We start from the raw sequence: 15,708 nt of genomic DNA, 5'->3' as shown, positions 1-15,708 counted from the left end.
AGTGATAGTGGTTAATTGCTGTTTTGAAACAGCAGGATGTTTGTGTAAAAAAGCAAAAGCCAACAACTGGAGTGGCTTGAAGAACAGTCTGGAGCTGAAGAACATTGTAAACATGCCTGTGTGACAGTTTCCAAGCTTTCAGACTTACATTACTGAAATTATAGATACCTGTAATGCTGGCACTATATCTTTGGCAAGTTCAGTGGCAATATATACATCAACCTTTCCACCAGCTTATTGCTAAATCAAGGAAACAGTTACAGGCTTCCTTTCTTTAAAAGCAGCCTTACTGAAGAGAGAATTGGAACTGTGTATTAGACAGATACAAGAGGAAAAAACAAATCACAAACCCACATGGCTTGTTGTGAAAACTCTGTGTTTCTGCTAGTGCTGGTAAATCAACAAACCACTGCAGCAAACCCTCTGCCTGAACACAGTCAAATCTTTCTTTCACTGATACAATAGAATAAGAATAGCATAGAATAAGAATGGAATGGAATGGAATGGAATGGAATGGAATGGAATGGAATAGAATAGAATAGAATAGAATAATAGAATTAGAATAGACCAGACCAGGTTGGAAAAGACTTTTGAGATCAAGTCCAACCTATCATCCAACACCATCAAACCATGGCACCAAGCACCCCATCCAGTCTCTTCCTAAATACTTCCAGTGATGGTGACTCTACCACCTACCTGGGCAGACCATTCCAAGGGCAAATCACTCTTTCTGTGAAAAATTTCTTCCTATCATCCAGCCTAAACCTCCCCTGGCGCTGCTTGAGACTGCATCCTCTTGTTCTGGTGCTGGTTGCCTGGGAGAAGAGTCCAGCCCCCCACCTGGCTACAACCTCCCTTCAGGTAGTTGTAGACAGCAATAAGGTCTCCCCTGAGCCTCCTCTTCTCCAGGCTAAGCAACCCCAGCTCCCTCAGCCTCTCCTCATAGGGCTTGTGCTCCAAGCCACTCCCCAGCTTTGTTGCCCTTCTCTGGACACGTTTCAGCAACTCAACATCTTTCCTAAACTGAGGGGCCCAGAACTGGACACAGGACTCCAGGTGTGGCCCAACCAGTGATGTGCCCCTTGCATTGAAACCAAGAGGCAGGAAGAACATCTGATAGAAATGCCAACTCCAAGCCATTGTCCACGTCAGCAGAATAACGACAGAAAGTCAGACTTGTTGACGCATTTTATTGTGAGATGGGGAGTCTGGTAAAAAACTAGAAAATGACCATGATGTAACAAGGAACTTAAAAATGAAGTTTCAGGTTTGTAACATACATACATGAATACAGGAACAAATTGGCACAAAAATGTTAAACGTTGTTCCCAACACTGTTTATAAGATTATTCTAATTTGGCTTACTAAGGAAATGAGAGTTTTTATGGTTAGACTAATCTCTTAATAAAACTGCAGAGCATCATGCTATTAGTCACACAGTGAAATCCAAAATTTAAGAGCTTTTATATTAAAAACTGGGTAAAGGTAAAATGAATTGATTGCAATTGTAAAATTAATACATTCCCATTTTAATTCTTCTGTTCTACAGTCCAAGGCAAGTATAAATGTTAACATAACACTGTTAAATCAAATCTCAATGCAAGAGAACCGATTGCATCTCTACTTTAAATCTTATCAACTTTCCAAATTTTCATACTAAAATATATTATTGTATTAATACAAACTACAGTATTATACACTACACTGTGTAATAAATAAAGAAATATAAAAATAAGACACATAAATATAAAAGTTTTCTAAAACTAAAAAGGTACATATGTCAGTAAGAAGGGTATTAATACTGCCAGGTTTGAAGACATACAGTACAAAATGTTGCACAGACCTATAAACTAAAAGAAATAAAATAATACTGATAGGTAAAAATCAGCTAACATTGTTAATAAATGGGGTCCATAATAACTAACATTTGAAAATACTCATGAGCCAGATAACATGTCATGTATGTGTCTGAAATCAAAGGTAAACCAATAAAGCAATAAAGCAGATTAGAAAATTTCCCTTGTAATTGTTGTAGAGAAATTCTGCGAGCCAGGTGTTGACCCAAAACACCACCAAATAATTAAATAATGAACTATACCCAGTGTTCTTACTTCTCTGATGGCTGAGTGTTATTTTTTTTTTCCCCCCCATGATTAGTTTAGAAGTTTGATACAAATCAACAAATGCTAGTTATTGTAGGCCACATATTGGATAAAGGCTGCTTCCAGCCTTCGTAATACTGATAAATGGCACTTACAGCACACAGGTCTTGCATAAGGCCAAAGGAGATACAAAGCTTCATATCATATCCTTCATATGGTTACTACATACTCCAAACACAATTACAAACACTGATTTTGACGACTTTGCTGTCCTTACCAGTATCAACACTGTTAGTCCCTGCAATCAGAACTCAACGACAATCTTTTCAACTACATTTTTTATCACATGAGTAAGAAACTCCAGTTCTTCTATCATCTGCTCTCTTAAGGCTAACAATACACTTTAAATGATAATATGCTCTACTACAACACCTAATGTCATAAACTGCTACCTGCCAGGTTGGATTCACCAAGGTAGCCCAAGCACTGTTTGCAACTGCATTACAGTTTTCTGCAGAAGGGAATTTTCTTTTGTTTTGTAGTGCAGAAGTTCTCACATTTTGAAAACAGAAGAAAATACTGAAGTGGATGTAGGAAATGTTTTACCATTACCCCCCAAAAAAAAACCCCAAAACCCAATCAAACAAACAAAAAAAAACCCCACCCCAAAAATAATAATAATAATAATTAAAAATAAATCAACCACATAAATCTCTCCCAATTGTACAGCTTAGAAATGAACCAACTCAAGAAGGAAAAGTAATACTGATAGAACAAAGGATGCCAGATGCTTGTCTAATAAATCAGGTTTCCTACAACCTGGTAAATCTCTGCTTCCAGAAGTCACTGTATTTTTCTAATCTGCTTCATGTTACAAACTTGTTCCTAACTTGGAAAACTGTGTGAAAAATTACTAAGTTTGAGGTTCAGGCACACCTGGATTTCTTTTTTTTTTTTCTTTCTTTTTTTTTTTCTTCTTTTTTTTCTTCTTTTCTTCTTCTTCTTCTTCTTTTTTTTTTCTTCTTTTTGTTTTTTTTTTACATATATATTTTGTTTTTTTACACAGTAGTGAACAGAAATCGCAGTATGCAGGCTACTGCGTTTCCAGGAAAAGCATGTATAATATAGAACCAACTTCATTACCAACTTTGTGTTGTTTTGTTTTGTTTTGTCTTGTTTTTTCCTTATAGAAAAAAAAAAAAAGGATCATTTAAGCTTCATTTGTTTTTCTCTTCTGGCACCTGCCCGTTATTCTGTATAACCTCTGGTTCTGCATTGCTTGCTTCATTTACAGCTTCGTCATTCTTGTTACCTTCAGTTTTCCCTTCTTCTTCTTCTTCCTCCTCTTCTTCATCCTCTACTTCTTGTAGTTTCCTACATTCTTTTTCTTCCTGAAGTCCTTCTATTTCTTTTTCTTCCTCCTCCTCTTCCTCTTTTTCACTCTCTTCCTCTTCTTCCCTGGTTAAACTCTCTCTCTCATCTGAGTCAATCTGCGATGGGGATGCCCTGGCACCAGCATGCTCGTTGTTGAGGACCTCCTGGCCTGTCTCCTCCTGCTCCGTGCTGTCACGCTCTTCTGCCTCCCTTTTGCAGTAGGAGTAGCGATGATTCATGTGCTGAGAGTAAGACCCCGAGTGTGAAAACCTCTTTCCACACTTGTCACATTGGTAGGGCTTCTCCCCAGAGTGCAGTCGCATGTGTTCGATCAAATGGTGTTTGTGTTTGAAGGCTTTTTTGCAGATTCCACACTCGTGAGGCCTTTTACCTACAAAATAAAGCACAAACAGTTGGACACCTGGCAGCTGAAGCTGCAAAGAATTGATACTGGTGTTTTCATCACACAATGGTGCTGGTGAACGGATTACCAAGAATTAATAACTCTGTGTAACGAGACTCATGCATTGCCAGCCTGAATTTCTTGCCAAAGGGCAAGGGTGCATTGTCACAATTATGAGGGTAACTCGTGAAGGTTTTATAGGACAGTTGACCATATCTATTGGGTTGGACTGAGCTGGAGTTAATTCTCCTCACAGCATCTTTTTAGTGCTGTGGTTTTTTTGCAGCAGTAGTTGACAACATAGCAGTGTTTTGGCTACTGTTGAACCCAGTATCCAGGCTCTGTCCTTTCAACATTTCCCTGCCCCAAGAGTACACTGAGGGGTGGGCAAAATCTTGGGAGGAGACACAGCTGAGCCAGCTGACTCAGACTGGCCAAAGAGGTATTCCATACCATATGACATCAGCTCAGGTATAAGAATGAAATGAAAGAAGGAAGTGGGGGATTCGTCCATGGTGTCTATCCTCCCAAGTAACCACCAAGCTTTAAGAGCCCTGCTTCCCGAGACTGACCATTGTCCTGCTGATGGGAAGTATAGACTAACATCTCTCTCTCTCTGCTTTTTGCTTCTGTGTGGTCTATTTGCTTATTAGTGTTATTAAAATTACTCTTATCCTATTCCTGGCTTCTGTTATATTTTTTCCCCTTCTTCCCCTGTTTGGTTAAGGGGGGGAGTGACAGAGAGGCTTCGGTGGGCATCTGGCCTCCAGGGCAGGGCCAAACCACCACACCATAGAAGGACAAACAGATTCTCAGATGTAAATTTTAGCACAAAGCAAGTGCAAATACGAGTAAATTAGAAAAGAAGATGTTTTTTCCTGATTCAAAAGCATTTTAACTTTTCTGTATTGATGGAGTAACTAATTCCACAGAGTTTTTATATTGGTTTTTTTCGTGAACCAAGGAAGGCAAAAGGCAAATAATTCTAAAATCTAGGTTGGCACAGGCCTTATATACAAAACTTGCTGGCTACATTTATTAAGAAGAAAAATCTGCTTTATTTCACTTAGTTCTCTTTCTGTCCTGTTTTTCAGCTTCCTACATTGTTGCCTTGTTTTTAGAGCCTCTTATAAACATAGCAGGAGCCTAGTAATGCTATTTTGATTTCAACACTCCAAACTGTTAACACAAAGTAACTTTGCACAGTCTTAACCCAGACATGAAAGACACAGACAAGAAGACAGCAATATTTTTGGCCCCAGTACTCAAATGATCAATGCCTCCACGTCAGCTTATGCCAAACAAGCAGTGAGGTGAGAGCTGTTCCCTCTTGCCAAGTAACAAGTGATGGGATGAGAGGAAATGGCCTCAAGTTGCACCAGTTGAGGTTTAGATTGGGTATTAGGAAAGATTTCTTCACTGGAAGGGTTGTCAAGCATTGGAACAGGCTGCCCAGGGAAGTGGTTGAGTCACCTTCCCTAGAGGTATTTAGGTGTGCTCAGATGTGGTGCTTAGCGACATGGGTTAGTGGTAGACTTGGCAGTGTTAGTTAACAGTTGGAACTGATAATCTTAAGGTATTTTCCAATCTAAATGATTCTGTGACTCTGGACACTGCACTTAATGTAAAAATAGAATGAAAACAACAATTGTGTATTGAGAAAGAGTCTCAGGACAGGAAGGCTATGAAAGCAGATAGTTTTTAACTACTACAACCTGAGAGACTTGATCAAATGGTAAAAGGCAAAAGGGAGTATTTTGTCTTCTTAATTCCACATATGAGAAGAAATGAAAACATTAATGTGCAGAAATAAAAAACAGGCACCTAACAAATTAAAAAAGAAAAAAGATTTTTTTAAAGACATCACAGAAGAACTAAGCAACAGTTATTATTTAAAAGACCACAGATACCAGAATTGCAACCAAAAGGAAGAACTATGAGAAATTCAATATAAAAGTAAAAGCCAAAACAGTGTCCTTTCAGAGTTAAGATTCCATGCCTAAGGAATGGCTGTTGAAACATTTCAGATCACTACAAATGTGGCTCAATCTGCAAACCCCTCATGCTACAGAGACACACACTGCCTTTCATGTAAACTATCATACACAGAACACAACCCTTTCCCTTAATTTGTGACTTCTATGTATAACCAGGCAAAGTAAATTTGAAGTAATATATCCTCAATTACAGGTTGTGGCTGGCAGATGATTGTCCATGAGGCAGATGGAAGAAGCTCTTCTTTTTTCTATTCAGGGCTTCAGGTCTTACAGGTTAAAAGGAACACAGAACTGCAGTTGTGTTCAACAGATACACAACACACAGGAGTGTAAACAAAGCTGAGCACTGATGCTACGAAGGACTATTACACTTCCCTACAGTATCTGAGAAATGGATTCCAGCTGAGACCATCAGTTACACACTACCAAAGAGAATGATCTGAATCTGCTTTTTCTAGTACATACCTGTGTGTTCATACTTGTGTCTCAATAATGAACTGCTCTTCTGGAATATTTTGTCACATAAATCACAGGCATACATCCCATTCTCTGTCTTTCTCATCTTTTTCTTTGGGGGTGTTGAATCAGAATCATTTTGATCTTCTACATTCGATACTCCTTCTGAGCTAGTGTCTTGCCTTTCATCCTTAAGAAAAATCATGAAACAGGTAGAATTCATTAAAAGAAAAAAAAAAGCACTGATGCAGCACATAATTCACAAAAGCAAGCTGAAGCTGCACATTCCCATTCAATTCCCTAAACAGCCAAACAAGACTGTTCAGACTTACACAGTAAGAAAACCACAAATAATAACAACCTTTTGCTGTATTGCTCTGCTTTGCAATCCCTGCCACCATACAGATGCAGAATTCTTACTGGGGCTGACTTTAATCAGATCCAAACCTGACTGTTGGCCAGGTCCAAGCTACACTGACACAGCACATTTTAGGCTTCCTAAAATAAAGGCAATGTTAGGAAGGAAAAGAAGATTACAGACCTATCAAGTACCTAAGCTAGAAGAGCAAATTTGATATCTAACTGCATCTAAACTCATGTTTGTCATGCACATTTTGCTACCCTGTGGATCTGGTGGAAGTTAAGACTCTACTGTTAGGTGAAGTTTTCACAAAAAGCTGTTTAAGTTCCTGTATGAACTTGTGTATTTGACTGCCCTTCTCCTCATAAAACTAGCACAAATACTCTGGAACCCAAGATACGGGGGAACTTCCAATGTTTCCCTAAGAAAAAGTTCAAACCACCACAACTGTTGTCTATTTCTAAGCATTTCCATGGCTGCAGCTCACCTGCAGGAAGCCCAATGTTACCTGCTGGTTTCAGCAACATCACTACAGACAGACTTAATTTATTGCATATTAAATCTGAACATAAAAATGTACAAGTTAGCTACCTCAAATATTGCGTCTCTCAAACTTTAGCATATAAACAACCTTGTAACTCTTCAATGCTCCTCAATTTCTGACAATACAGATGCCTGCTTAAAATGCTGAAGAGCAGGTTACTAAGATTTAACTAGAAATGCTCAGTCTTTACATGAGCCACTTCACTGTGCTGCTCTACCCTTACCTCAGCACACACAGGTCTTTCTCAGGAGGACTGACTCTGATTAGATCACATCTGGACAAACCCAGAGAGAAACAGGGCAGGATACAGGACTGACAGATGAAGAAGATAAATACCTGCCTGACTTTCAATTGAGAACACATCTGAATTTTGTTTAAATACCATTATGGTGTAGGATGAATCCAGCTGCTCTGCAAGTCAGGAAAGCAGAGCAGCGTGAAGGGAGGTAGCCAAAAGTTCCAAAGAGTTTATTTGCTGGATGGTGGGGAAAGAGGAGAGCCAGAGCCAACAAGAAACACAAGCCATGGCTTTCAATTGCTTTGCAAGCAGGAGAATTAGACTGCCTTTAAAGTACTGAGCACTGATGACCTAGAAGACACTTCTGAATGACTGACTATGGTGAAGAACTGACTAATCCATGCACAGAACTGGACAGTTTCTGTCAGCCTAGACTCAAGCTGCCTGAGCTAACTAGTCTTGGAGGGGACTTCAGAGTAACATCATCTACCCATCACCAACGAAGCCAAATAAACCTGACAGATCACATTGACACTTTTATTTCACTTATCTGACAGTCTTCTATCAGCTCAGCATGGATACAGAGTGAAGGCATCATACAAAACATAGACAAATCCAGGGATTGCAGTACCTGATTTCCATTGGCTTGGGTCTGTTTTGGAGGTGTTTCTTGAACTGCAGGACTAACTGTAGTAGAGTATGTATAAGCAACCTGTGGAATCAAAATGGTTTGCTTATTGGCAGCAAGAGCTCTCAAGCATGGGACACTGTTCTGGTCAGCAATGGCAACTATTGTAGGTAGCTGGGCAGTGACTGTAGGTATAGCAATATTTATGGGATTGGCACTTGGTGGGATAACATTTACAATAGGATCAGAGTCTGTAACACTGTTGTCCTTTTGTGGTTCTTTTTTTGCACAAGTTAAGTTCAAAGGTTCTTCTTGGACAGAGTAAACACTGTTCTGGTAAACACTAGTTATGGTAGATCTTTCCAAGAGCTCTCCTTGTTGCTTTGGTAGCGAAAGGTCAAGAGGTTCGACTTGTGGCTCTTCCTGTGCACCCTCTGCCGTGCACGCGTAACCCTGTGGATTTCTGGCTGAGGAAAGGTTTAGTGGCGACGGGGATGGCGTGCTGCTGCGTGAGCCGTTTAGAGCCGACTCCCCTGGCAAAGCCTCGGATTTGATTGCACTGCCAGGATTCTGTGGGTTAGCTGTGCCGTTCGGGGGCTCGCTGACGTTTGTAGCCGCTGCCTGATCGTCGTTACCTGCAGGACTGCTTAGCTTAACTTGCTCAGGAGAAGACGGTCCAGAAGACTGCACAGAAATTTGTCCAGCTTGCATTTTTTCAAACCACTTTTTTACCACATCCAGAGGCAGGTTTACTGAATCTGCAATTTTCGAAAGCTCTTCCGCGCTCGGTTGTGCATTTAATGCATAATAGGCTTTTAGGAGCGATAAAAGGTTCTTTAAGGGTGGCTGACCAGGAGATAAGTTGTTCTCCCCAGTTTCTGACGGGACAGGGGAGCTGGGCTTCTCAGCTTCTGTTCCACCGGGCTGAGGAAGCTGAGGAGGATTTTTTGTTTCATAGTGCTTTAGTTCTTGAAGTGCATTAAGATCTCCTGGGCAATCATCACAAAGAAGACAAGTGCTATCATTGGTCTCTCCTTCACAGTTCTTATCTTTCTCAGACTTCACTGTAAGATCTTCTGGTAATTTCTCATTTTTGCAACTATTTGCAGGAACAGAGTTCTCTTTTTTCAGGTTTTGTGGAACAACCTGAAGTTGACTTGGCTGCTCCAAGCTATAGTTGATGATAATTTTGGTTGTCCCATCTTGGTCAACCAAAGGAAGACTGATAGCTGAAATGAGGGAATGGCCAGCTTGTTGTATAGATGCATTGCTGATTGTTTCTTGATCTTTGGACGCAAGATTAGCATGATTGTTTTCCAATACTTGCCTTATTACATTACCATCCACTGCCACTTTAAGTACATTTTGAATGTCACTTAAGTTGATGCTTATGGGAGACACCAGACCTACTGTTGGTAGAACAACAGCTTGCACCACACCCTGAGGAGAACTGGTTGCCTGCAACGGGCTACCACCACTGAAAACCCCATTCTGCAAAGGGGTCGAACAATTAATTCCTGAAGCAACCACTATGGGCTTGAATTCATAATCCACAGGTTCAGTTTTAATTTGGTTAACAGGAAGTTGCTCTTGCAAGGGCTTGTTTTCTATCTTTTGTCGTATCTGTGGTCTTGCTGGGCTACCTGGCGATGCAGAAAGGGAAGGGGAGGAGCACTGAGACGTCTTGAGCCCTGAGCGGGCTCGACCATTCACGGGCATCAAACCAATACATTTCTTACTGCTGATGTGGGAACTGTAGGAACCAGAATGGGAAAAACGCTTCTTGCAGTTTGGGCACTCGTATGGCTTCTCTCCTAAAGACAGGCAAACAGAGAGAAAAGGCATATGCAGGACTTTACTAGGTTACAGCAGAACTTCATCAAGCAACAGTGACTAGAAAAGAATGCATCAAAATGAGCCCTCAAAACACCCCAAACAAACTAGGCAAAAAACAACCAAACCCCCCAACCTACACAGTGAATTGAACAGTAAGAGTAATGATGTCATTTAGAAACCTGGACCTAGGGTCCTTTAATAAGCTTGTGATCCACTAACAGGTCTAGGATGAAGCCCACATGATTGTGCCATGTTGCAGTAATTCCCAGTAGCTGTCTACATTCCACATTAATGAAATCTGCAAGTGTCATGTAGACTCATTTAACTCCATCAAGTTGTACCACTACCAGCTTTAGTATTACTACTACCTTCAGAACTGCAAAGGCTACTTCAGAATGTACAAAAAAATGGAGTATGATTAACTAAAGAACAAATGCCATCAAATGAAATCATAATTGTATAAGGAGCTATGTATGTTCTATTGTGGTAAACCCAAACACAGTACATCCATCTCTCCCTACAATACTCATCAGGTGAAAACCAGCCAGTGCCTAGGTAAGGGGAAAACAGATGTAGAAGACAGATGTTATGTTTGCCTTCAGAGATGAACATCACCTTAAATCACCAGGAAGAGGCACACCACTGGGCAATCACTACACCCTGTGCTGGAGAGGCAAAAAAGGAAGATCCAAAGCAGCTGGCTTGCTTCAGACTGCAAAGTATGTTGACTGAGGCTTTCCCACTCACAGGCACAGTGCCACTACCCTTTGGAAATGCAATGAAGATGATGTTTGCTGAAGAAGGACTTCCAAGTGAGGATTTATTTCATTGCTATTATGTCTGAGCAACTAACAAGAAACCTTCTTTTCAGACTTTCTGCCAATGGGTAAATTTGGGTTAAAACAGAAACTGAGAATCTCTTTTGAATGACCACATTGAAATGGAACTGGTTGCCCAGGGGAGTCATGGGTGACCCCTCCCTGGAGGTGTTCAAGGTCAGGTTGGATGAGTCTTTGAGCAACCTGGTCTAGCGGAAGGTGTCCCTGTGCACGACAGAGGGGTTGGAACCGGATGATCTTTAAGGTCCCTTCCAACCCAAGCCATTCTATGACTCTATGAACTTACTGCTATATCTTAAAATACATTCTAGATCAAATTTCTCATAAATAGGAGATTTTCTTACCGACTGAAACTGTTGAGACAGTATATTCGGGTCCTAGAGCTGCATCCTGAGACTATTTTAATATCAATAGTTTAAAGGACAGCAATCATAGCCACAGTAGGAAGCACAGTGCTTATGTCCTGACTATTATCAATTAACATCTCCTAGCAAGGCTCCTAAACTACCTCCAAGCATCAATTAAAAAAAACAGGCAAGTGAAAGACAATCAGAAAGATGCCTCTGTCACAACTGAAGTTCTCCTTAACTGTCAAAGCCTAAGCTGCAACTATAAATCCTCTTGAGTTATTCCCCGTGTTTCCTGCGCACGGCTGAAGGCTGCACTCAGTGCTTACAGAGTCCCAGAGGGAAAAAGAAAATAAGGGCAACATTAGTATTTTAAACTTACAGACTTACAAGACTTATATCACATCAAAGCTATAAAGAGTAGAAATGGCAACATGAGTACACAACTCAGCGCTGAGTTTATTTACCACTGTGGATTCGTAGGTGCTCCTTTAGGTGATGTTTATATTTAAAAGCTTTTCCACATTCAGTGCACTTGAATTTTCGATTACCACTGGACTGCGTCACATGTCTCTGTAAGAGAGAATTTGCAATGATTGCAGAGGACAGCATGCAGGGAAAGCATCTTGGAGTTTCACATGGCGCCACAGAAAGCTCAATACCGAACTGAAAAGAATCAATCATGGTTTGAAGAGGCTGAAGGTGGTGTGTGGTATGCATGGAACAGAAACAGATCAGAAGTCAGGTGAGAACTGAACTGTGTGTATCTCCTGAAGAAACCTGGTAGAGTAAAAACAAAAATAAAGCAACCTTTGTCCTTTCTCCTAACTGTACTGAGACATGTTATGTGAGTAGGAAGTTCCAGGATGCACACTAATGCTACTTGTGAAAGCAAAAAAAGCCCCAAGAGAAACCCCAAGCCCACCACCCCCAGAATATGTCACACAGGACAGAGAAACATTAAAGCTCCTAAAAGCCTGTTTAAAGTTTAATCAGCTGACTTGATTTTTCCATTTACATGCTTCCAAGTGCTTACTGTTGGCCTTGGATTCCTCTGTGTAATGATGCCACAGGATTGCTCAAGAGAAGATGGCTCAGTGACAACAAAGGCACTCTCAGATATGAATAATTCTCAAAATAAATGCAAAGAAACTAAATAAAAACAGATAACAGTGTGGAGGGACTTCTCAAGTTACACAACATTAAACCCCTTTGCTATTTGCACTGAAGATCAAGAGAGGTGATTCTGCCACATTGCTCTGGTAAGACCTCACCTGGAGTACTGTATCCAGCTCTGGAGCCCTCAACATAGGAGGGCCATGGACCTGACAGAGCAGGTCCAGAGGAGGACCACCAAGATGACTGGGGAGCTGGAGCACCTCTGTTACGAGGGAGCTGGGCTTGTTCAGCCTAGAGAAGAGAGGGTTCCAGGGAGACCTAAGAGCAGCCATCCAGTATCTGAAGGGGGCTACAAGAAGGCTGGAGAGGGACTCTTTGCAAAGGCCTGCAGTGATAGGACAAGGGGCTATGATTTGAAATTAGAGAAGAGCAGGTTTAGGTTGGATATCAGGAGCAAGTTCTTTAGCATGAGTGTGGTGAACACTGGAACAGTTTGCCCAGGCAGGTAGATGAGGCCCCATCCCTGGAGATATTCAAGGTCAGGCTCAACGAGGCTCTGAGCAACCTGCTCTAGTGGAGGATGTCCCTGCTCACTGCAGGGGGGTTGGACTAGATGATCTCTGGAGGTCCCTTCCAACCCCTATCATTCTGTGATTCTGTGTGATTCTGTCAAAGAGTGGCAGCGAGTTCCTACACCTCAGTCTGATCTGCTGTGGCGGCAGTGCTGAGAGCAGACACTCATCCAGTGCTGAGGCTCCCTGACTGTAGACACAGCAGCTGGGAAACAGGATCTGTGCTGGAGAAGTGAGGATGAATAAAAAGGCAAGATGCTGTTACTGTTCTGATTTAGGCCTTTAGATCTGAAGAACTCTCAGCTGTGCAGTCTGCTGGATGAGTCTGATCACTCTGCTATGAGACGTGCTGCCCAAATTACCAACCCTCCCTGTTCTACACCTTGTCCTCCTTCGTAGGATACAGATGTTAACAGAAGACAAATTGAAACAAGGTAATGTAAATTGCTTCCAAGTACTCTAATGTGACAGTTCCCATGGGAGAAGTATTTGGTTAAGCTGCAGTTTTCACCTCTCAGCAGATACTGCTCCCATTCTCCTTGGGGTGGGCTCCTTCCCACCTCCTGCTAAGCTCCGCAGTGAGGTCTCCACTCTGACTTATCCTGATTAGCACTTGATCCCCCTTATTCCCAGGTTTGTCAGCTGTCTCTTGCTAGTCCACATAGCTTTTCAGCTTTGTTTAACTGCCTCTTGAAGATGATCTAGTTGATTGTGCCTGACTCTCTGCATTTCACTTTAATGATCCAACTTCAATGAGTCTGGAGGACCATGTCAAGATTTACTTAAGCCTGCAGAGAATCAGTTACTACTGTTTGACTTGAGATTATACAAGTCAAAGGATCTCAGCACATACACAGCTAGAGCAGATGCTGGACTACATAAATATTCATACTAAACATTACTGCATGCATTCAATCTGTCAGAAATGTTTTTGCTCCAGTCTTTAAAATTCAATCTTCTATGTCCAAGGCATGGAAGGCCACATTTCTCTTATCATGTTTTTAATGAGTTTTCCTGTTTTCCTGGTCATAGTTATGAGCGGCTTTGAACTTTCTGCTAGGCAATGTCTCTATTTATTTCACCTTACCTTCTTGCAATTTTTGTTCCACTTTCCTGCATCTGTCCTATAGTTATTTTATAAGAGAGCTCAGAGCTACTCTCCTGGATCTTCTTGAAAGCTGAGCGATCATAACTCTTCTGTAAAATATCATCTCTGATACTTTCTCACCTTCCTTTTCTCAGATTGAAATGGTGTTTTCCCCTTTCAGTACTATTAAATCCATGCTTTTTTGTGCCTCTGCTGTGGGATTTAGTTTTTAATGCACTGTACAAAACTGCTGTTTTCTGCTCATTAAAGAATTAACCACAGCATTCAAAAAAGACTTCTCTGCATTCCTATGAGGACACAAGAAGACACATCAGCATTAAAGTCTGTAACAGAATCACAGGACCTTCCCTAGTGATGAGATAAAAGCAAATCACATCCTGGGCTGCATCAAAAGAAGCGTGGCCAGCAGATTAAGAGAGGTAATTCTGCCACTTTGCTCTGGTGAGACCTCACCTAGAGTACTGTGTCCATCTCTGGAGCCCTCAACACAAGAGAGACAGGGACCTGCTGGAGTGGGTCCAAAGGAGGGCCACCAGGACAATCAGAGGGCTGGAGCACCTCTGCTATGAAGACAGGGTGAAAGAATTTGGACTGTTCAGCCTCAAGACAAGAAGGCTCTGGGGAGACCTTATAGCAGCATTTCACAATATCTGAGTGGTACAGGAAGGCTGGGGAAGAAGTGTTTAGAAGGGCTTGTAGCAGTAAGACCAGGGGCAAGGGTTTTGAACTGGAGCAGGGTAGATTGAGGTTGGACATAAAGAGGAAGTTCTTTACAATGAGAGTGGGAAAACACCAGAACAGGTTCTCCAGGGACATGCTTGAGGTCACATTTCTGTAGACATTCAAAACCAGACTTGCTGTGCCCCTGGGCAGCCTGATCCAGTTGGAGGTGTCCCTGCTGACTGCAGGGGGATTGGACAAGATGACCTTTGAGGGTCCCTTCCAACCCAATGCAATCTGCTCTTTAGTTTGGAGAGGAGACTAAGGGATGAACTCATTAATGTTTATAAATATGTAAAGGGTGAGTGGCAAGAGGAGGGAGTCAGGCTCTTCTTGGTGATGCCCAATGACAGGAGAAGGGGCAAGGGGTGGAAGCTGAGGCACAAAATATTTCATGGAAACATGAGGAAAAAGTTTTTCCCTGTGAGGGTGACGGAACACTGGAACAGGGGGGTTGTGGAGTCTCCTTCTCAGGAGATACTCAAAACCTGCCTGGATGTGTTCCTGTGTGACCTGCTCTAGGTGATCCTGCCCTGGCAGCGGGGTTGGACTGGGTGGTCTTTTGAGGTCTCTTCCAACCCCTAACATTCTGTGAAACTTCCTATATGAATGGAAACACCAGAAATCAGATCTCATCCTTCGATAGCTATGGCAAAAGTCTGACTTCAACAGCCAACACAAATGCATGCTCCAGGACCAAGACCTCGGTGCACAGATAATCTGATGTGAGCAGTTTACTCGCTCTGCACACTTCTGCACACACAGCAAATCACAGCCTTGCTACAAGGGACAACGAATCCTTAACTCCAATGGCACTCACTTGATCTCTTCCTGATTTGTGCGAAGTCATGTGGCGGTCAAGCTGCGTCCTGTAGGCAAAGGTGTAGCTGCACAAGGAGCAACTGAAGTTGTCTTCGTTCTTCTCGTGGCGGTATTTGATGTGTTCCTTCAGAGAGGTGAACCGCTTGTACCCTCGGTCACAGTACGGGCAGGTGAGCAGCTGGGAAAATGCATCAGGTGTTCCTACATGGGGGGCAACACACCATGTTTAAATACAGCTAGGT

The 15,708-nt window shown here is 41.9% G+C and overlaps 1 protein-coding gene across 2 annotated transcripts in view; it reads right to left on the bottom strand.

Annotated features, from left to right (window-relative positions):
• Positions 1–1,170: 1,170 nt before the first annotated feature.
• ZEB1 (zinc finger E-box binding homeobox 1) overlaps positions 1,171–15,708 on the bottom strand; it is a 107,073-nt gene continuing 92,535 nt past the window's right edge. For both annotated transcript variants that reach the window (XM_068146210.1, XM_068146211.1), the window contains exons 5-9: positions 15,465–15,667; positions 11,593–11,698; positions 8,107–9,917; positions 6,342–6,522; positions 1,171–3,867 (exon numbers count right to left, since the gene is read on the bottom strand). In XM_068146210.1, the coding sequence (XP_068002311.1) occupies positions 3,320–3,867; positions 6,342–6,522; positions 8,107–9,917; positions 11,593–11,698; positions 15,465–15,667 (2,849 nt within the window). In that variant the 3' untranslated portion in view covers positions 1,171–3,319. The remainder of the gene's footprint in view (positions 3,868–6,341; positions 6,523–8,106; positions 9,918–11,592; positions 11,699–15,464; positions 15,668–15,708) is intronic.

This window comes from Melanerpes formicivorus, unplaced genomic scaffold, assembly GCF_026170545.1.
Source record: "Melanerpes formicivorus ecotype bairdi unplaced genomic scaffold, bMelFor1.0.p_v2 SCAF_13, whole genome shotgun sequence".
NCBI classification, from domain to species: domain Eukaryota; kingdom Metazoa; phylum Chordata; class Aves; order Piciformes; family Picidae; genus Melanerpes; species Melanerpes formicivorus.
This window is presented reverse-complemented; position numbering and strand designations above follow the sequence as displayed.